This window comes from Haliotis rufescens, unplaced genomic scaffold, assembly GCF_023055435.1.
Source record: "Haliotis rufescens isolate VD_foot unplaced genomic scaffold, xgHalRufe1.0.p SCAF_56, whole genome shotgun sequence".
In the NCBI taxonomy this organism is placed as follows: Eukaryota; Metazoa; Mollusca; class Gastropoda; order Lepetellida; family Haliotidae; genus Haliotis; species Haliotis rufescens.
Window position 1 is genome coordinate 2,541,394 of NW_025964290.1, and position 24,140 is coordinate 2,565,533.

Below are 24,140 nucleotides of genomic sequence, written 5' to 3' on the forward strand. Positions count from 1 at the left end.
ACTTGAAAAGGTCATATATATTACTTCGACATGGTTGGTTGCATATGATTATGACGGATTAACGAGTATGTCGGATAAACCAAATTAAGTAGTATCATCGTTTGTGATAAAAAATTGGACAACTACACGATAGATAACGATACAAACACGTTATAAAAAAATATAAATGGAATATCCATATTGTTTCTAATCATGCAAATTCTAAAGCTCAACACAAAACAACTGTTACGGACTGTATGACTCATTTAAAATACTTTAAAAAACATAGTCTGGAATGGAAGTCGCAAGTTAGAAACTGGTACCACAAAGCTTAAGAAAGCTGCTTTCTAAGTGGCTAACATTGACTTCCTGTTAGTCATTTCATTGGTCTGTCATAGTTCGCGAAAGGTTGTTCTGACGTGACCTGCAATGGGATGTCCTCAGTGATAGCAAGAACTTGTATCTGATTTTAATGAGATTGAGGTAATCTACGCAAGTGATTACTCCTGTTTATTTAAAGCAGTAATTGTTTATTGTTAAGCAAGTTTATCTCTGCAGCTGTTGAAATATGCAGCAACTCGCCGACTCGTCTCGCATCAAAACAAGGGGCTGTGTACTTGCGGGCAGATGACCACGGAGTACACCGATCACTGTGTCGGATTAACGAGACTGATAAATTAGTGATTCCGGTAATTCGTTGCAAATAAGGTGTGTCGGAGTCGGAGTGCGAGACTGTCGGATTAAAGGGTCTAAATAGCACTGATTTATTGGTTCCCATCATTAGTGTCAGATAAAGCTGATTGTCGGATTAATGAGACTTGACTGAATGTTAATGATATGGCACCATGAGCAGAAAGTATCTCTCGCCATATTACTCTGAATATCCATCTCAAATAAGTTCATTAACATGGCTGGAACTCTGTGGAATTCGTGCGGTAGGTGATTTAGTGTTTCCCTTTCGTTTTTGAGACAAACTTTCTGACACAATTTATAAATTTAGGAGTTTTGTGAAGAATATAGGTGAATAACTAGCAACATTACGGGAATGTGTAACACACACATCCCAAAAATATATTGTCGCAGACAATTGTAGACAAAATTAGAAATGCATGAATTTCCTAAACAATTTCCCGTAAACCATATCCCCACAGACTTTAAACCAAACTATAACAAATAGACCACATCGTTTTAATGCACTGACGGGGCGGTCGGGTAGCCTAGTGGTTAAAGCGTTCGCTCGTCACGCCGAAGACCCGGGTTCGATTCCCGACATGGGTACAAAGTGTGAAGCCCATTTCTGGTGTCCCCCGCCGTGATATTGCTGGAATATTGCTAAAAGCGGCGTAAAAACCATACTCACTCACTCACTTTAATGCACTGACCCAATGCCAGCCTGGTTGTCTGGGTAGGCAGCGCTGGCGCAACATTGACACCGATGACTCCACAATGGCGGCCTCCACTAGACAACGATCATGGCGGACTCTTTATCATCTGTTTGCGTATTTACTACAGGAATACGCCAGAGTGGGCTGTTAGAGATGTTCTTGGCTTGTTCATGAATACTGCTGCGTTGTATATGTCCCGAGAATAACATGAAGGCCAAATGTAAACAGTGACACACCCCTTTTTCTTTTATTCTACTTTAAGACTATAAACAGCATTATAATATATCTAACTTGCTCAAAAGCAGATGTATGTCAAAGCCGGCAGCCTCGATTGTAAGGATATGCCACAGATTATAAGATTACATCGCAAATGTCAATGAGGGAAGATCATTTGATAACGTCTGTCTCGTTTGTCAGTGATTCAGTTTTTGACCCAACCCCCTATTTGTCTCTCCTGGTGACTAGCTTGGTTGTACAGGTAGGCTGCTCTTGGCACTTCACTGACCCAGGCAATGACACCACAATAGCGACCTCCACTGGACAAAGGAACCTGGCGGACACACTTTATCAGCTGTTTATGTATTTACTGCAGATAGACACTAGAACTGATGTGTAGAATATGCTCTTGGCCTTTTCAAACTTTACTATTGCAATGTATATGTCATGAGAATAAGACCAATTGTTACTGTTAGTAAAGGAAAACATTTAAGCTGTTTCGAGACATGAAGAGCGTCGTCACATAGGCGAAATGTAAAAAGTGGCACACATCCCATTTTCAAAAGAGATATGTGCGTTAATATTTCATGTCTACTCGCTATTGTCACAAGATTGTATCCATAATTTATAGAATTAAACAACCACATTAATGACATTTCATTAGCATCCAAATATTAGCAAATGTGATGGTGTAGACATTTCGCTAGCATCCAAATATTAGCAAATGTGATGCTGTAGACATTTCGTTAGCATCCAAATATTAGCAAATGTGATGACGTAGACATTTCGTTAGCATGAAAAGATCAAATAATTTGGAAGACATTTATATTAATATCAATCATGTTTTTTTGTTTGTAAATGTTGGGCAAAACAAGATAAAAAGAAGAATATATTCTTTGTTTTTAATATATTTTATGGAACATACCATTTGTATATAACTTTCCAACACATCCATGTGTTTTCTTTTTTTTCACATGAGGATGTAATGGTAATTGCCCTTTTATAGCATAACAGTAGTCATGGTACGAGAATTAATCAACTGAAGACACTTCCATTTGAGTTTATCAAGTTTATTGAGTTTATTTCAAATCACACCGTCAGCATGGTCAGCATGTCACCCTAAGTACTGCGCTAAAAGTTATCAGTGTGTGGACTGTGGAGCGACATTTACAGTATCAGGTAAAATATCATCATCAAAATGTATTTGGTTCCAGCCCTTGTTGTTATTGGTGGTGTTTCCTGCATGAAAATTTTGTAGTTCCCACTGACAAGGCCTCAAATAATAATAATAATAATAATAATAATAATTAAAGCTGCTAGCAGCAATGGCGGGCTCCAAGTAACACTGCGCACAAACGTCCATGTTCGAATCCTCAAAGGGTTTCCTTGTGCCAAATCCGTCAAATGTAGGCAGCACTTGCAGGGCATCGCCGCTACGAAATTGACATGTGCAGTGGCATCCAAGTCTGTTCTAAACCCATTTCCGACCTTGAACATGTTCGAATCCTCAAAGGGTTTGCTTGTACCAACTCCGTTCAAAAATTGTCACCTAACATCGCTGCTACGAATTGGCGTGTTCCAGGGGTGTCCCAGGGGTGTCCCAAATATTGATCAAATATTACCACGAAGCGGTGTTACTTTTAGCATGCAACCAAGAACAAAAGATGAGCTACATGTGTCAGACTAACTTCATGTCAATTTTCAATAGTTTCTGTGGAGAACCTTACAAGATATGATCTTTCAAGTAAAATTTCGGTGAAAAAAATCATCAAAATCAAAATCCAATAGGGCGATTACTAAGAAAGATATCCAAAAACGGCTAACAGAGTTTAATGTATAATGTATGGAGACAATTCTCAGAAAGTTTGGATGCAATTCAGACTGTGGATTCAGAGGAGATAGGATTTGAAGACAGGTAACCAAAAAACCCTGTGAAAACCTTGAATCCAATATGGCTGCCAAACCACGTGACCACTGACCAAAGTCAAAGAACATCAAATGTCAAGCACCCAAAGCAGCAGACACATCTAAAGTTTGAAAGTAATTGGACAAGCGGTTGCGAAGCAATAGGGCAAAATATAGCTTTTAAAATTGCTTATTTTTCAGTTATCTGCCCTTGGTCTTTGGGCCTACGGCCTTGGAATTTGTGTGGTATCTGGTACGTAAGTATCTGGATACACATACAAAATTTCAATGGAATCGAGGCAGGGGTTACTATGCTAGCTCTGGTACAAAAATCGGCGGAATAATAATAATATTAAATCGAACAATAGCACTGGGACTCTTCAGCTTTTCGGCTTGGTGACTCTGAACCAGACTGTAACTTCTTTGTCAGTTGAGCTCCAGTCAAATGGAGGAGCGTTCTGAGTTCGTCAGGGCCCCGGGTTTATGTGGTATTGCTGAGATAAAGTGCTTAACCTGTTTCCGACCTCGTCCATGTTCGAATCCTCAAATGGTTTGCCTGTACCAACGCCGTCAAATGTAATGAACCGCTTGTCAGACATCACCACGTGTGTCCCAGTGGGTTCTTAACCCATGTTTGACTTCGACCATGTTCGAGTCCTCAAATGGTTTGCCTGTACCATCGCCGTCAAATGTAATGAACCGCATGTCAGACATCACCACATGTGTCCCAGTGTGTTCTTAACCCATGTTTGACTTCGACCATGTTCGAATCCTCAAATGGTTTGCCTGTACCAACGCCGTCAAATGTAATGAACCGCTTGTCAGACATCACCACATGTGTCCCAGTGTGTTCTTAACCCATGTTTGACTTCGACCATGTTCGAATCCGCATAAGGTTTGCCTGTACCAACGCCGTCAAACGCAAGGAACCGTTTGTGAGACATCCCCACATATGTCCCAGTGTGTTCTTAACCCATTTCCGACCTCGAATCCTCATGTTCGAATCCTTAAAGGGTTTGCTTGTACCAACTGCGTCAAAAGATAGTCACCATTTGCAGGACATCACCACTACGAAATTGGTGTGTGCCAGAGTTAACCAGAGTGTTCTTAACCCATTTACCACCCAGACAATGTTCGAATCCCGATAATCGCCTCTTGAGACAAGCATGAGTTGCTGAAGACCAATTCTAACCCTCATCTTCAAGGGCAGCATACATACTGCAAAAGACACTTGACGGTCAAAGGGAAATAACCCTAGGTTTTCTGAGCGATGTATTCGGTATTTTGTCCATATTACCACCAGGCGGTGTTACTTTTAGCATGCAACCAAGAACAAAAGATGAGGTACATATGGCACACTAACTTCATGTAAACTTTCAAAAGTTTCTGTGGAGAACCTTACAAGATGTGATCTTTATTTAAAGGAACAATTCGGTGAAAGAAATCATCAAAATCAAAATCAAACAGAGCCGTCACTAAGACAGATATCCCAAAACGGCTAACAGAGTTTGGTGTGTTATGTGTGGAGACAATTCTCAGAAAGTTTGAAAGCATTTCATGCAGTGGATTCAGAGGAGATAGTATTTGAAGACAGGTACCCAAAAAACCCTGTGAAAACCTTGAATCCAATATGGCAGCAACTAAAAAAGATATCCAAAATCGGCTAACAGAGTTTGATGTGATATGTATGGAGACAGTACTCGGAAAGTTTGGATGCATTTCATGCAGTGGATTCAGAGGAGATAGGATTTGAAGACAGGTACCCCCAAAACCCCGTAAAAACTTTGAATCCAATATGGCTGCCAAAGCACGTGACCAGTGGCCAAGATCAAAGAACAGAAAATGTTAAGCACCCTAAACAGCAGACATGTGTAAAGTTTGAAAGTAATCGGACAAGCGGTTGCGGAGCAATAAGGTGAAATATATCTTCAAAAAATACTTGTTTTTCAGTTATCTGCCCTTGGCCATAGGGCCTACGGCCTTGGGATTTTTGTGGTATCTGGTACCTAACAACTTGCACACACACACAAAATTTGAACAAAATCGAGCCAGTGGTTAAACTGCTATCTCTGGAACAAAAAACGGCGGAATAATAAATAATAATAATAATAATTAAAGCTGCTAGCAGCAATGGCGGGCTCCAAGTAACACTGCGCACAAACGTCCATGTTCGAATCCTCAAAGGGTTTCCTTGTGCCAAATCCGTCAAATGTAGGCAGCATTTGCAGGGCATCGCCGCTACGAAATTGACATGTGCAGTGGCATCCAAGTCTGTTCTAAACCCATTTCCGACCTTGAACATGTTCGAATCCTCAAATGGTTTGCTTGTACCAACTCCGTTCAAAAATTGTCACCTAACATCGCTGCTACGAATTGGCGTGTTCCAGGGGTGTCCCAGGGGTGTCCCAAATATTGATCAAATATTACCACGAAGCGGTGTTACTTTTAGCATGCAACCAAGAACAAAAGATGAGGTATACATGTCAGACTAACTTCATGTCAATTTTCAATAGTTTCTGTGGAGAACCTTACAAGATGTGATCTTTATATAAAGGAAAAATTCGGTGAAAGAAATCATCAAAATCAAAATCGAACAGAGCCGTCACTAAGACAGATATCCCAAAACGGCTAACAGAGTTTGGTGTGTTATGTGTGGAGACAATTCTCAGAAAGTTTGAAAGCATTTCATGCAGTGGATTCAGAGGAGATAGTATTTGAAGACAGGTACCCAAAAAACCCTGTGAAAACCTTGAATCCAATATGGCAGCAACTAAAAAAGATATCCAAAATCGGCTAACAGAGTTTGATGTGATATGTATGGAGACAGTACTCAGAAAGTTTGGATGCATTTCATGCATTGGATTCAGAGGAGATAGGATTTGAAGACAGGTACCCCCAAAACCCCGTAAAAACTTTGAATCCAATATGGCTGCCAAACCACGTGACCAATGACCCAGATCAAAGAACAGAAAATGTTCAACACCCGAAGCAGCAGACATGTGTAAAGTTTGAAAGTAATCGGACGAGCGGTTGCGGGGCAATAAGGCGAAATATATCTTCAAAAAATACTTGTTTTTCAGTTATCTGCCCTTGGCCATAGGGCCTACGGCCTTGGAATTTTTGTGGTATTTGGTACCTAACAACCTGCACACACACAAAAAATTTGAACAAAATCGAGTCAGTGGTTAAACTGCTATCTCTGGAACAAAAAACGGCGGAATAATAAATAATAATAATAATAATAAATAATAAATCGAACGATTACAATAGGGCTCTACAGCCTTTCGGCTTGGAGCCCTAATAATAAATAATAATAAATCGAACGATTACAATAGGGCTCTACAGCCTTTCGGCTTGGAGCCCTAATAATAATAATAATAACAACAAGAAGAATAATAATAACAACAATAACAACAATAAGCATTATACGTAAACATCACTACATTAATTGTTTGATCAAAGAACTTGGTATAAGTGACATATCAAATAATGCCACTTATAAGGCCAGTATGTTAACTGAGGAAGAAATCTGCCAAGACCACAAATCAGTACTGTCCACTTTTGACTTGACTCTAAAACCTGAAGACATGTCCATTCCTCTTTTGTACTGGATTCCAAAGCTCCATACAAATCTGTACAAAGAGAGATATATTGCTGTGTCCAGCAAATGTACCACCACAGAAAGTATTTGAGACAAGTGGAATTCATACCATGTGGATTTTTCAAAAGCTCAAAAGATTTGCTTGACTTTTGCTATCTCAGAAAAGAACCAAGTTCCATTCTGTCAAGACATTTGGTTTTTCAACTTTGTACACCTAATAGGGCTTTTGTTACAAAACGTGGTGAACACAATTTCAGGTTCAGGACAATTTGTGAAAAATGAAAGGAAATGCCATCTGAAGTTTACTGAGTAAACAATATGTGAAATGCTGCACTTCCTCATTGATAACATCTACATAAAATCTGGGGATTAGACATTTAGGCAAGAAGTAGGCATACCCATGGGCACCAATTGTGCTCCCCTCCTTGTGGATCTGTTTCTTTATGCATATTTCTGTTCAGATTGGCAAAGTCAAAACAAGGTTATTTGGCCACGAAGTTTAACTTAAGCTTCAGGTATATCGATGATCTGATATGGTTCAATAACAATCAAATAACCAAATCCCTTCTACTGATTTACCCACCTGAACCAGGAAGAAAGGAGACCAGTGAGGCCGCCTCATGTCTCAATATTTAGATCCATGCATAAAGATTCAGAGTGACAAAACACTCTCCACAAGACGGTATGACGAGAGATGACTTCAACTTAACAAAAGTCAACTTTCCCTTCATCATGTTCATGTCGAGCAATATTCCAGCAGCTCCAGCCTTTGGTGTTTACATTTCACAACATTTGAGATATAATCAATCATGCTCTTTCTACCTAGATTTCAAAGACAGTCATCATGGTCATACGACTCTTGTCAGAAGTTGTTTGATCAAGGTTACAACATTAAAGGCCTCAGTAAAGCTTTCAAGAAGACATTTCCAAATTTGAGAAGAATGATGTCCGATGAAATTCCCTATTTTGACTTGTGTCATATGTTCCCATGTTTTTTTCAGGTGAACAATTGACTTGCCTCTGCATGTGTTTGTGACAGGTGTCACTGGTGGGAAAGGAGGCACTCACCTTTTCGAGAACACCTGGTATCATTACTATTTGACGGTGATTCATAAACACATGCTCATGATATAGTCGGAGTCGTACTATCAACTCTTTTTCTTTTGGATATAGAAAGGGTTTTGTCGCTATATATGGAAAAAACTGTAGAAAATGCATTAATTTGCAAAGGAAAGTGACAACTTCTTTGTGTTTTCAGTAAACATCTCAACACACACAAGCATATAATGGAAACACAAGGCCAAACACAGAATCCTGTCTCTCTTACTGAAACATGTGTAATCACAGATGGTGAGAGAGTATTGCTGGATCTCAAGAAATACTCTGCTACTGACACGCTGGAAACAGGTGATCTCCAGAAACAATCTGTCACTGACACGCTGGATACAGGTGATCTCAAGGAACAATCTGTTACTGACATGCTGGAAACAGGTGATCTCAAGGAACAATCTGTTACTGACACGCTTGAAACAGGTGATCTCCAGAAACAATCTGTTACTGACATGCTGGAAACAGGTGATCTCAAGAAACAATCTGTTACTGACACGCTGGAAACAGGTGATCTCCAGAAACAATCTGTTACTGACACGCTGGAAACAGGTGATCTCAAGGAACAATCTGTTACTGACACGCTGGAAACAGGTGATCTCAAGGAACAATCTGTTGCTGACACGCTGGAAACAGGTGATCTCAAGAAAAAATCTGCTACTGACACCCCGGAAACAGGTGATCTCCAGAGACAATCTGCTACTGACACGCTGGAAACAGGTGATCTCAAGAAACATAAATCTTGTGGAGGTCAAGCAAAGCAGTCTCAAACGTGTTGTGAGAACGGGAAAACATTCATTAAGTCTGGTGATATGAAAAAGCACACCTTTTGTCATAGTGAAGTCAAGCCTCATAAGTGTGTTGAATGTGGGAAGACATTTACACGATTAGGTAATCTGCAGTTACACATGAGAATTCACAGTGGAATCAAGCCTTATCAATGCATTGTGTGTGAGAAAACATTTACACAATCAGGTCATCTGAAGACACATATGAGGATTCACAGTGGAATCAAGCCTTATCAGTGCATCGTATGTGAGAAAACATTTACAGAATCAGGTACTCTCCAGAAACACATGAGAATTCACGGTGGAATCAGGCCTTATCAGTGTGTTGAATGTGGCAAAGCATTTACACTATCAAGTGCTCTGAAGTCACACATGAGGATTCACAGTGGAATCAAGCCTTATCAATGCATTGTGTGTGAGAAAACATTTACACAATCAGGTCATCTGAAGTCACACATGAGGATTCACAGTGGAATCAAGCCTGATCAATGTGTTGAATGTGGGAAAGCATTTAAAAGGTCACGTGAGCTGCAGACACACATGCTGAATCACAGTGGAATAAAGCCTTATCAGTGCACCGTGTGTGAGAAAACATTTACACGATCAGGTACTCTCAAGTCACACATGAGGATTCACACTGGAATCAAACCTTATCAGTGTGTTGAATGTGGGAAAGTATTTACACAGTCAGGTGGCCTGCATACACACATGAGGATTCACAGAGGAATCAAGCCTCATCAATGTGTTGAATGTGGGAAAGCATTTATAAGGTCAAGTGAGCTGCAGTCACACATGAGGATTCACAGTGGAATCAAGCCTTATCAGTGCACCGTGTGTGAGAAAACATTTACAGCATCAGGTACTCTCCAGACACACATGAGGATTCACACTGGAATCAAACCTTATCAGTGTGTTGAATGTGGGAAAGTATTTACACAGTCAAGTAGCTTGCAATCACACATGAGGATTCACAGTGGAATCAAGCCTCATCAGTGTGTTGAATGTGGGAAAGTATTTACACAGTCAAATGGCCTGCAGTCACACATGCTTATTCACAGTGGAATCAAGCCTCATCAGTGTGTTGAATGTGGGAAAGCATTTACACAGTCAAGTAGCTTGCAGTCACACATGAATACTCACAGTGGAATCAAGCCCTATCAGTGCACTGTATGTGAGAAAAAATTTACACTTCCATGTATTCTGCGGAAACACATGAGGATTCATAGTGTAATCAAGCCTTATCAGTGTGTTGAATGTGGGAAGGTATTTACAAAGTCAAGTAGCCTGCAGTCACACATGAGTATTCACAGTGGAATCAAGCCTTATCAGTGCACCATGTGTGAGAAAACATTTACAGTTCAAGGTACTCTGCAGAGACACATGAGGACTCACAGTGGAATCAAGCCTTATCAGTGCACCATGTGTGAGAAAACATTTACAGTTAAAGGTACTCTGCAGAGACACATGAGGACTCACAGTGGAATCAAGCCTTATCAGTGCATGGTGTGTGAGAAAACATTTACACTTCCATGTACTCTGCAGAGACACATGAGGATTCACAGTGGAGACAAACCTTATCAGTGTGTTCAATGTGGGAAAGCATTTGCAGATTTAATTACTCTGAAGAGACACATGAGGATTCACAGTGGAGACAAACCTTATCAGTGTGTTCAATGTGAGAAAACTTTTGCAGAATTAGGTAATCTGAAGATCCATATGAGGATTCACAGTGGAATCAAGCCTTATCAGTGCATGGTGTGTGAGAAAACATTTGCAGAATCAGGTTCTCTGCAGACACACATAAGGATGCACAGTGGAATCAGGCCTTATAAGTGTGTTGAATGTAAGAAATCATTTACCCAATCAGGTCAACTGACGACACACATGAGGATTCACAGTGAAATCAAGCCACATCAGTGATCTGTGTGTCTATTTTGGAATATGGATGCGTGAAAATCTAGATTGGGGAGGTAGACATGGTAGAGGGATATGTGTAATTATGTACCAGTATTAAGGAAATACCAGCATTGGTGTAAGTTTTTTGGCTGATGGGTGGTGGAGGGATGGGGGTGATGTGTAAATATGTACCAGTATCATGGAACTACCAGCATTGGTGTAAGTGTTTCGGCTGGTGGGTGGTGGAGGGATGGGGGTGATGTGTAAATATGTACCAGTATCATGGAACTACCAGCATTGGTGTAAGTGTTTCGGCTGGTGGGTGGAGGGATGGGGGTGATGTGTAAATATGTACCAGTATCATGGAACTACCAGCATTGGTGTAAGTGTTTCAGCTGGTGGAGGGATGTGGGTGGTGGAGGGATGGGGGTGATGTGTAATTACGTCTTAGGGTTGTTTCAGCATGTGTGTGAATGCATGAGTGATATGTGATGGCTGTGTGTTTGTGTGTGTGTGTGTGTGTGTTTATGTGTGTTTATGTGTTTTTATCATATGCCCTATATGTTCTATATAGTCAGTGTATGTTTGACTGTTCACCCACTGAAATGTAACTGTAAATGTCATTATAACTGCATTTGAACAGCAATGGACATCTCAATACTTGTATTAACTTCTTGTTCTTGTATTCTACTATAAGACAATAAACGGTATTATAAGGGAAAACATGAATGTAACTTGCTCAAAAGCTGATGTATCTCAAAGCTGGATAGGATCACGAATGTCACTGAGGGTAGATCATTTGATAACGTCTGCTTACGAAGTTGTGTCTCGTTTGTTAGTGATCGTAGCTTTTAATCTGTTTTTGACCCAACCCCTATTTGTCTCTCCTGGTGACTATCCTGGTTGTACAGGTAGGCTGCTCTTGGCACTTCACTGACCCAGGCAATGACACCACAATAGCGACCTCCACTGGACAAAGGAACCTGGCGGACACACTTTATCAGCTGTTTATGTATTTACTGCAGATAGACACTAGAACTGATGTGTAGAATATGCTCTTGACCTTTTCAAACTTTACTATTGCAATGTATATGTCATGAGAATAAGACCAATTGTTACTGTTAGTAAAGGAAAACATTTAAGCTGTTTCGAGACATGAAGAACGTCGTCACATAGGCGAAATGTAAGAAGTGACACATATCCTATTTTCAAAAGAGATATGTGCGTTAATATTTCATGTCAGCTCGCAATTGTCACAAGATTGTATCCATGATATATAAAATTAGATGACCACATTAATGACATTTCATTAGCATCCAAATATTAGCAAATGTGATGGCGTAGACATTTCGTTAGCATCCAAATATTAGCAAATGTGATGATGTAGACGTTTCGTTAGCATCCAAATATTAGCAAATGTAATGACGTAGACATTTCGTTAGCATCCAAATATTAGCAAATGTGATGACGTAGACATTTCGTTAGCATCCAAATATTAGCAAATGTGATGACAGACATTTCGTTAGCATCCAAATATTAGCAAATGTGATGACGTAGACATTTCGTTAGCATCCAAATATTAGCAAATGTGATGACGTAGATGCCACAGGTTATGCTTCCTTTTCTCACCCACTGTTATATGCTGGGTTTGGTGGATATATTGAACGCCCTGTACAATAACTAGGCAAATACCTCTTTTGATTCTTAACAATGGTGGCATGATAGCTCTCTCTTATTGGTTCTGATATCTGGCCTCTGGATTTGATTCATATGAAAAGTAATGTATTTTGTTTTTGATATATTATTACATTATGAAATTAATCACAAGAAGATCTAATAATTTGGAAGGTGTTAGTCATTAATTTCAATCATGTATTTTTGCTGTGGTCAAATGGGCGAAATGTAAACATGGTAAACAGTGACACGCACCCCATTTTCAAAAAAGATGTTCCATATCAGCTCACAATTGTGACTAAATCTATGCATAATAAATAGAATGAAACGACCACTTTAATGACAAATTGTTAGCATCCATATTTTAGCAAATGTGATGACTTAAAATCAAATAGTTATGCCTCATTATCTCCCCCATAGTTATATACTGGGTTTGGTGGATACAGTGAACGTCCATTATCATGATTATAATAACGAGGCAAATACCTCTTTTGATTCGTAATAATGGTGGCATGATAGCTCTCTCTCATTGGTTCTGATGTCTGGCCTCAGGATTTGATTCATATGAAAAGTAATATGTAAAAATAATATTTTGTATTTGATATTTTATTATATTTTGAAATTTATGATCAAAAGATCAAATAATTTGGGAGACATTTCTATTAATTTCAATCATGTTTTTGGTTTGTAAATGTCGGGGAAAAAAAAAAGAATATATTCTTTGTTTTTAATTAATTTTATGGAACATACCATTTGTATATAACTTTCCAACACATCCAGGTTTATTGACTTTATCAAGTTTATTGAGTTTATTTCAAATCACACCGTCAGCATGGTCAGCATGTCACCCTAAGTACTGCGCTAAAAGTTATCGGTGTGTTGAATGTGGAGAGACATTTACAGTGTCAGGTATAATATCATCATCAAAATGTATTTGGTCCCAGCCCTAGTTGTTATTGTGGTGGTGTTCCCTGCATGAAAATTTTGAAGCTCCCACTGACGAGGCCTCAAATAATAATAATTATACCGGTAATAATAATAATAATAATAATAATAATAATAACAACCATTGTATGTAAGCATCACTACATTAATTGTTCGATCAAAGAACTTGGTATAAATGACAAATCAAATAATGCCACATATAAGGCCAGTATGTTAACTGAGGAAGAAATCTGCCAAGACCACAACTCAGTACTGTCCACTTTTGACTTGACTCTAAAACCTGAAGACATGTCCATTCCTCTTGTGTACTGGATTCCAAAGCTCCATACAAATCTGTACAAAGAGAGATGTATTGCTGTGTCCAGCAAATGTACCACCACAGAAAGAATTTGAGACAAGTGGAATTCATACCATGTGGATTTTTCAAAAGCTCAAAAGCTTTGCTTGCCTTTTTGCAATCTCAGAAAAGAACTAATTTCCATTCTGTCAAGACATTTGGTTTTTCAACTTTGTACACTATCCCACATGACAAACTTAAGGAAAAACTTCTTTGATTAATAGGGCCTTTGTTACAAAACGTGGTGAACACAATTTCAGGTTCAGGACAATTTGTGAAAAATGAAAGGAAATGCCATCTGAAGTTTACAGAGAAAACGATATGTGAAATGCCGGACTTCCTCATTGATAACAATATTTAGATCCATGCATAAAGATTCAGAGTGACAAAACACTCTCCACAAGACGGTATGACAAGAGAGATGACTTCAACTTTCCCAAAGTCAACTTTCCCTTCATCATGTTCATGTCGAGCAATATTCCAGCAGCTCCAGCCTTTGGTGTTTACTTTTCACAACATTTGAGATATAATCAATCATGCTCTTTCTACCTAGATTTCAAAGACAGTCATCATGGTCATGCGACTCTTGTCAGAAGTTGTTTGATCAAGGTTACAACATTAAAGGCCTCAGTAAAGCTTTCAAGAAGTTTTATGGTAGACATGTGGAGGACATTTCCAGATTTGATGTCCGATGAAATTCCCTATTTTGACTTGTATCATATGTTCCCATGTTTTTTTCAGGTGAACAATTGACTTGCCTCTGCATGTGTTTGTGACAGGTGTCACTGGTGGGGCAGGAGGCACTCACCTTTTCGAGAACACCTGGTATCATTACTATTTGACGGTGATTCATAAACACATGCTCATGATATAGTCGGAGTCGTACTATCAACTCTTTTTCTTTTGGATATGGAAAGGGTTTTGTCGCTATATATGGAAAAAACTGTAGAGAATGCATTAATTTGCAAAGGAAAGTGACAACTTCTTTGTGTTTTCAGTAAACATCTCAACACACACAAGCATATAATGGAAATACAAGGCCAAACACAGAATCCTGTCTCTCTTACTGAAACATGTGTAATCACGGATGGTGAGAGAGTATTGCTGGATCTCCAGAAACAATCTGTTACTGACACGCTGGAAACAGGTGATCTCCAGAAACAATGTGTTACTGACACCCCGGAAACAGGTGATCTCCAGAAACAATCTGTTACTGACACGCTGGAAACAGGTGATCTCAAGAAACAATCTGTTACTGACACGCTGGAAACAGGTGATCTCCAGAAACAATCTGTTACTGACACGCTGGAAACAGGTGATCTCATGAAACAATCTGTTACTGACACCCTGGAAACAGGTGATCTCCAGAAACAATCTGTTACTGACACCCTGGAAACAGGTGATCTCCAGAAACAATCTGTTACTGACACGCTGGAAACAGGTGATCTCAAGGAACAATCTGTTACTGACACGCTGGAAACAGGTGATCTCCAGAAACAATCTGTTACTGACACGCTGGAAACAGGTGATCTCCAGAAACAATGTGTTACTGACACGCTGGAAACAGGTGATCTCATGAAACAATCTGTTACTGACACGCTTGAAACAGGTGATCTCCAGAAACAATCTGTTACTGACATGCTGGAAACAGGTGATCTCCAGAAACAATCTGTTACTGACACCCTGGAAACAGGTGATCTCAAGGAACAATCTGTTACTGACACGCTGGAAACAGGTGATCTCAAGAAAAAATCTGTTACTGACACCCTGGAAACAGGTGATCTCAAGAAACATAAATCTTGTGGAGGTCAAGCAAAGCAGTCTCAAACGTGTAGTGAGAACGGGAAAACATTCATTAAGTCTGGTGATATGAAAAAGCACACCTTTTGTCATAGTGAAGTCAAGCCTCATAAGTGTGTTGAATGTGGGAAGACATTTACACGATCAGGTAATCTGCAGTCACACATGAGAATTCACAGTGGAATCAAGCCTTATCAATGCATTGTGTGTGAGAAAACATTTACACAATCAGGTCATCTGAAGACACATATGAGGATTCACAGTGGAATCAAGCCTTGTCAGTGCATCGTATGTGAGAAAACATTTACAGAATCAGGTACTCTCCAGAAACACATGAGACTTCACGGTGGAATCAAGCCTTATCAGTGTGTTGAATGTGGCAAAGCATTTACACTATCAAGTGCTCTGAAGTCACACATGAGGATTCACAGTGGAATCAAGCCTGATCAATGTGTTGAATGTGGGAAAGCATTTAAAAGGTCAAGTGAGCTGCAGACACACATGCTGAATCACAGTGGAATCAAGCCTTATCAGTGCACCGTGTGTGAGAAAACATTTACACGATCAGGTACTCTCAAGTCACACATGAGGATTCACACTGGAATCAAACCTTATCAGTGTGTTGAATGTGGGAAAGTATTTACACAGTCAGGTGGCCTGCATACACACATGAGGATTCACAGTGGAATCAAGCCTCATCAATGTGTTGAATGTGGGAAAGCATTTATAAGGGCAAGTGAGCTGCAGTCACACATGAGGATTCACAGTGGAATCAAGCCTTATCAGTGCACCGTGTGTGAGAAAACATTTACACAATCAGGTCATCTGCAGAAACACATGAGGATTCACACTGGAATCAAGCCTTATCAGTGTGTTGAATGTGGGAAAGTATTTACACAGTCAAATGGCCTGCAGTCACACATGCTCATTCACACTGGTATCAAGCCTTATCAGTGTGTTGAATGTGGGAAAGCATTTACACAGTCAAGTAGCTTGCAATCACACATGAGGATTCACAGTGGAATCAAGCCTCATCAGTGTGTTGAATGTGGGAAAGCATTTACACAGTCAAGTAGCTTGCAGTCACACATGAATACTCACAGTGGAATCAAGCCCTATCAGTGCACTGTATGCGAGAAAAAATTTACACTTCCATGTATTCTGCGGAAACACATGAGGATTCATAGTGTAATCAAGCCTTATCAGTGTGTTGAATGTGGGAAGGTATTTACAAAGTCAAGTAGCCTGCAGTCACACATGAGTATTCACAGTGGAATCAAGCCTTATCAGTGCACCATGTGTGAGAAAACATTTACAGTTCAAGGTACTCTGCAGAGACACATGAGGACTCACAGTGGAATCAAGCCTTATCAGTGCATGGTGTGTGAGAAAACATTTACACTTCCATGTACTCTGCAGAGACACATGAGGATTCACAGTGGAGACAAACCTTATCAGTGTGTTCAGTGTGGGAAAGCATTTGCAGATTTAATTACTCTGCAGAGACACATGAGGATTCACAGTGGAGACAAACCTTATCAGTGTGTTCAATGTGAGAAAACTTTTGCAGAATTAGGTAATCTGAAGATCCATATGAGGATTCACAGTGGAATCAAGCCTTATCAGTGCATGGTGTGTGAGAAAACATTTGCAGAATCAGGTTCTCTGCAGACACACATGAGGATGCACAGTGGAATCAGGCCTTATAAGTGTGTTGAATGTGAGAAATCATTTACCCAATCAGGTCAACTGACGACACACATGAGGATTCACAGTGAAATCGAGCCACATCAGTGATCTGTGTGTCTATTTTGGAATATGGATGCGTGAAAATCTAGATTGGGGAGGTAGACATGGTAGAGGGATATGTGTAATTATGTACCAGTATCATGGAACTACCAGCATTGGTGTAAGTGTTTCGGCTGGTGGGTGGAGGGATGGGGGTGATGTGTAAATATGTACCAGTATCATGGAACTACCAGCATTGGTGTAAGTGTTTTGGCTGGTGGGTGGAGGTGGGCTGGTGGAGGGATGGGGGTGATGTGTAATTATGTACCAGTATCATGGAACTACCAGCATTGGTGTAAGTGTTTCAGCTGGTGGATGGATGTGGGCTGGTGGAGGGATGGGGGGGGATGTGTAATTACGTCTTAGGGTTGTTTCAGCATGTGTGTGAATGCATGAGTGATATGTGATGGCTGTGTGTTTGTTTTTGTGTGTGTGTGTGTGTGTGTGTGTGTGTGTGTGTGTGTGTGTGTGTGTGTGTGTGTGTTTTTGTGTGTTTATGTGTGTTTATGTGTTTTTATCATATGCCCTATATGTTCTATATAGTCAGTGTATGTTTGACTGTTCACCCACTGAAATGTAACTGTAAATGTCATTATAACTGCATTTGAACAGCAATGGACATCTCAATACTTGTATTAACTTCTTGTTCTTGTATTCTACTATAAGACAATAAACGGTATTATAAGGGAAAACATGAATGTACCTTGCTCAAAAGCTGATGTATCTCAAAGCTGGCAGCCTCAAGTGTAAGGATCTGCCACAGATTATAGATAGGATCACGAATGTCACTGAGGGTAGTTCATTTGATAACGTCTGCTTACGAAGTTGTGTCTCGTTTGTTAGTGATCGTAGCTTTTAATCTGTTTTTGACCCAACCCCTATTTCTCTCTCCTGGTGACTAGCCTGGTTGTACAGGTAGGCTGCTCTTGGCACTTCACTGACCCAGGCAATGACACCACAATAGCGACCTCCACTGGACAAAGGAACCTGGCGGACACACTTTATCAGCTGTTTATGTATCTACTGCAGAGAGACGCTAGAACTCATGTTTAGAATATGCTCTTGGCCTTTTCAAACTTTACTATTGCAATGTATATGTCATGAGAATAAGACCAATTGTTACTGTTAGTAAAGGAAAACATTTAAGCTGTTTCGAGACATGAAGAACGTCGTCACATAGGCGAAATGTAAGAAGTGACACATATCCTATTTTCAAAAGAGATATGTGCGTTAATATTTCATGTCAGCTCGCTATTGTCACAAGATTGTATCCATGATATATAAAATTAAATGACCACATTAATGACATTTCGTTAGCATCCAAATATTAGCGAATGTGATGGCGTAGACATTTCGTTAGCATCCAAATATTAGCAAATGTGATGATGTAGACATTTCGTTAGCATCCAAATATTAGCAAATGTGATGGCATAGACATTTCGTTAGCATCCAAATATTAGCAAATGTGATGACGTAGACATTTCGTTAGCATCCAAATATTAGCAAATGTGATGACGTAGACATTTTGTTAGAGATATTCCATATCAGCTCACAACTGTCACTAAATCTATGCATAATAAATAGAATGAAACGACCACTTTAATGACAAATTGTTAGCATCCATATTTTAGCAAATGTGATGACTTAAAATGAAATAGTTATGCCTCATTATCTCCCCCATAGTTATATACTGGGTTTGGTGGATACAGTGAACGTCCATTATCATGATTATAATAACGAGGCAAATACCTCTTTTGATTCGTAATAATGGTGGCATGATAGCTCTCTCTCATTGGTTCTGATATCTGGCCTCAGGATTTGAAAAGTAATATGTAAAACTAATATTTTGTATTTGATATTTTATTACATTTTGAAATTTATGATCAAAAGATCAAATAATTTGGAAGACATTTCTACTAATTTCAATCATGTTTTTTGGTTTGTAAATGTCGGGCCAAAAAAATATATATATTCTTTGTTTTTAATTAATTTTATGGAACATACCATTTGTATATAACTTTCCAACACATCCAGGTTTATTGACTTTATCAAGTTTATTGAGTTTATTTCAAATCACATCGTCAGCATGGTCAGCATGTCACCCTAAGTACTGCGCTAAAAGTTATCGGTGTGTTGAATGTGGAGAGACATTTACAGTATCAGGTATAATATCATCATCAAAATGTATTTGGTCCCAGCCCTTGTTGTTATTGTGGTGGTGTTCCCTACATGAAAATTTTGAAGCTCCCACTGACGAGGCCTCAAATAATAATAATTATACTGGTAATAATAATAATAATAATAATAATAATAACAACCATTGTATGTAAGCATCACTACATTAATTGTTTGATCAAAGAACTTGGTATAAGTGACATATCAAATAATGCCACATATAAGGCCAGTATGTTAACTGAGGAAGAAATCTGCCAAGACCACAAATCAGTACTGTCCACTTTTGACTTGACTCTAAAACCTGAAGACATGTCCATTCCTCTTGTGTACTGGATTCCAAAGCTCCATAAAAATCTGTACAAAGAGAGATGTATTGCTGTGTCCAGCAAATGTACCACCACAGAAAGTATTTGAGACAAGTGGAATTCATACCATGTGGATTTTTCAAAAGCTCAAAAGCTTTGCTTGCCTTTTTGCAATCTCAGAAAAGAACTAAGTTCCAATCTGTCAAGACATTTGGTTTTTCAACTTTGTACACTACTATCCCACATGACAAACTTAAGGAAAAACTTCTTTGATTAATAGGGCCTTTGTTACAAAACGTGGTGAACACAATTTCAGGTTCAGGACAATTTGTGAAAAATGAAAGGAAATGCCATCTAAAGTTTACAGAGAAAACGATATGTGAAATGCCGGACTTCCTCATTGATAACATCTACATAAAATCTGGGGATTAGACATTTAGGCAAGACGTAGGCATACCCGTGGGCACCAATTGTGCTCCCCTCCTTGCGGATCTGTTTCTTTATGCATATTTCTGTTCAGATTGGCAAAGTCAAAACAAGGTTATTTGGCCATGAAGTTTAACTTAAGCTTCAGGTATATCGATGATCTGATATGGTTCAATAACTATCAAATAGCCAAATCCCTTCTACTGATTTACCCACCTGAACCAGGAAGAAAGGAGACCAGTGAGGCCGCCTCATCCGTCTCAATATTTAGATCCATGCATAAAGATTGACAGTGACAAAACACTCTCCACAAGACGGTATGACAAGAGAGATGACTTCAACTTTCCCAAAGTCAACTTTCCCTTCATCATTTTCATGTCGAGCAATATTCCAGCAGCTCCAGCCTTTGGTGTTTACTTTTCACAACATTTGAGATATAATCAAGCATGCTCTTTCCACCTAGATTTCAAAGACAGTCATCATGGTCATGCGACTCTTGTCAGAAGTTGTTTGATCAAGGTTACAACATTAAAGGCCTCAGTAAAGCTTTCAAGAAGTTTTATGGCAGACATGTGGAGGACATTTCCAAATTTGAGAAGAATGATGTCCGATGAAATTCCCTATTTTGACTTGTATCATATGTTCCCATGTTTTTTTCAGGTGAACAATTGACTTGCCTCTGCATGTGTTTGTGACAGGTGTCACCGGTGGGAAAGGAGGCGCTCACCTTTTCGAGAACACCTGGTATCATTACTAATTGACGGTGATTCATAAACACATGCTCATGATATAGTCGGAGTCGTATTATCAACTCTTTTTCTTTTGGATATGGAAAGGGTTTTGTCGCTATATATGGAAAAAACTGTAGAAAATGCATTAATTTGCAAAGGAAAGTGACAACTTCTTTGTGTTTTCAGTAATCATCTCAACACACACAAGCATATAATGGAAATACAAGGCCAAACACAGAATCCTGTCTCTCTTACTGAAACATGTGTAATCACGGATGGTGAGAGAGTATTGCTGGATCTCCAGAAACAATCTGTTACTGACACGCTGGAAACAAGTGATCTCCAGAAACAATCTGTTACTGACACGCTGGAAACAGGTGATCTCCAGAAACAATCTGTTACTGACATGCTGGAAACAGGTGATCTCCAGAAACAATCTGTTACTGACACGCTGGAAACAGGCGATCTCCAGAAACAATGTGTTACTGACACGCTGGAAACAGGCGATCTCCAGAAACAATCTGTTACTGAAATGCTGGAAACAGGTGATCTCCAGAAACAATCTGTTACTGACACCCTGGAAACAGGTGATCTCAAGGAACAATCTGTTACTGACACGCAGGAAACAGGTGATCTCCAGAAACAATGTGTTACTGACACGCTGGAAACAGGTGATCTCCAGAAAAAATGTGTTGCTGACACCCTGGAAACAGGTGATCTGCAGAAACAATCTGTTACCAACACCCTGGAAACAGGTGATCTCCAGAAACAATCTGCTGCTGACACGCTGGAAACAGGTGATCTCAAGAAACATAAATCTTGTGGAGGTCAAGCAAAGCAGTCTCAAACGTGTAGTGAGAACGGGAACACATTCATTAAATCAGGTGATATGAAAAAGCACACCTTTTGTCACAGTGAAGTGAAGCCTCATAAGTGTGTTGAATGTGGGAAGACATTTACACGATCAGGTAATCTGCAGTCACACATGAGGATTCACAGTGGAATCAAGCCTTATCAGTGCATCGTGTGTGAGAAAACATTTACAGAATCAGGTAATCTGAAGACACACATGAGGATTCACACTGGAATCAAACCTTATCAGTGTGTTGAATGTGGGAAAGTATTTACACAGTCATGTGAGATGCAGTCACACATGAGGATTCACAGTGGAATCAAGCCTTATCAGTGCACCGTGTGTGAGAAAACATTTACAGCATCAGGTACTCTCCAGTCACACATGAGGATTCACACTGGAATCAAACCATATCAGTGTGTTGAATGTCGGAAAGTATTTACACAGTCAAGTATCTTGCACTCACACATGAGGATTCACAGTGGAATCAAGCCTCATCAGTGTGTTGAATGTGGGAAAGTATTTACACAGTCAAATGGCCTGCAGTCACACATGCTTATTCACAGTGGAATCAAGCCTCATCAGTGTGTTGAATGTGGGAAAGCATTTACACAGTCAAGTAGCTTGCAGTCACACATGCTGATTCACAGTGGAATCAAGCCTCATCAGTGCACCGTGTGTGAGAAAACATTTACACAATCATCTACTCTGAAGACCCATATGAGGATTCACATTGGTATCAAGCCTTATCAGTGCATGGTGTGTGAGAAAACATTTACACTTCAAGGTTCTCTGCAGAGACACATGAGGACTCACAGTGGAATCAAGCCTTATCAGTGCATGGTGTGTGAGAAAACATTTGCAGAATCAGGTTCTCTGCAGACACACATGAGGATGCACAGTGGAAAAAAGGCCTTATAAGTGTGTTCAATGTGAGAAAACATTTACCCTATCAGGTCAACTGACGACACACATGAGGATTCACAGTGAAAACAAGCCACATCAGTGATCTGTGTGTCTATTTTGGAATATGGATGCGTGAAAATCTAGATTGGGGAGGTAGACATGGTAGAGGGATATGTGTAATTATGTACCAGTATTAAGGAAATACCAGCATTGGTGTAAGTGTTTCGGCTGGTGGGTGGTGGAGGGATGGGGGTGATGTGTAAATATGTACCAGTATCATGGAACTACCAGCATTGGTGTAAGTGTTTCGGCTGGTGGGTGGTGGAGGGATGGGGGGGATGTGTAATTACGTCTTAGGGTTGTTTCAGCATGTGTGTGAATGCATGAGTGATATGTGATGGCTGTGTGTGTGTGTGTGTGTGTGTTTATGTGTGTTTATGTTTTTTTATCATATGCCCTATATGTTCTATATAGTCAGTGTATGTTTGACTGTTCACCCACTGAAATGTAACTGTAAATGTCATTATAACTGCATTTGAACAGCAATGGACATCTCAATACTTGTATTAACTTCTTGTTCTTGTATTCTACTATAAGACAATAAACGGTATTATAAGGGAAAACATGAATGTACCTTGCTCAAAAGCTGATGTATCTCAAAGCTGGCAGCCTCAAGTGTAAGGATCTGCCACAGATTATAAGATAGGATCACGAATGTCACTGAGGGTAGATCATTTGATAACGTCTGCTTACGGAGTTGTGTCTCGTTTGTTAGTGATCGTAGCTTTTGATCTGTTTTTGACCCAACCCCTATTTCTCTCTCCTGGCGACTAGCCTGGTTGTACAGGTAGGCTGCTCTTGGCACTTCACTGACCCAGGCAATGACACCACAATAGCGACCTCCACTGGACAAAGGAACCTGGCGGACACACTTTATCAGCTGTTTATGTATCTACTGCAGATAGACACTAGAACTGATGTGTAGAATATGCTCTTGGCCTTTTCAAACTTTACTATTGCAATGTATATGTCATGAGAATAAGACCAATTGTTACTGTTAGTAAAGGAAAACATTTAAGCTGTTTCGAGACATGAAGAACGTCGTCACATAGGCGAAATGTAAGAAGTGACACATATCCTATTTTCAAAAGAGATATGTGCGTTATTAATATTTCATGTCAGCTCGCTATTGTCACAAGATTGTATCCATGATATATAAAATTAAATGACCACATTAATGACATTTCGTTAGCATCCAAATATTAGCTAATGTGATTGCGTAGACATTTTGTTAGCATCCAAATATTAGCAAATGTGATGACG

General features: G+C 39.6%; 2 protein-coding genes across 3 annotated transcripts in view; both read left to right on the forward strand.

Annotated features, from left to right (window-relative positions):
- The window catches only part of LOC124141756 (zinc finger protein 845-like), a 47,411-nt gene that overhangs the window by 3,265 nt on the left and 20,006 nt on the right, over positions 1-24,140 (forward strand). The window lies entirely within an intron of this gene.
- Positions 15,408-23,440, forward strand: LOC124141758 (zinc finger protein 883-like). Of its 2 annotated transcripts, XM_048385276.1 has the most exons (2): positions 15,408-15,573; positions 21,357-23,440. In XM_048385276.1, the coding sequence occupies exons 1-2, from the start codon at positions 15,409-15,411 to the stop codon at positions 22,830-22,832; spliced, it is 1,641 nt and encodes a 546-aa protein (XP_048241233.1). In that variant the 5' UTR covers position 15,408; the 3' UTR covers positions 22,833-23,440. The 2 variants fall into 2 exon arrangements, with proteins under 2 accessions (XP_048241233.1, XP_048241232.1); XM_048385275.1 differs by lacking the exon at positions 21,357-23,440 and having other exon boundaries at positions 15,408-18,113.

Excerpts from the sequence above, each read along its gene's own strand:
- LOC124141758 (XM_048385275.1), top strand. The coding sequence starts at position 15,409 with ATGAAACAATCTGTTACTGACACGCTTGAAACAGGTGATCTCCAGAAA.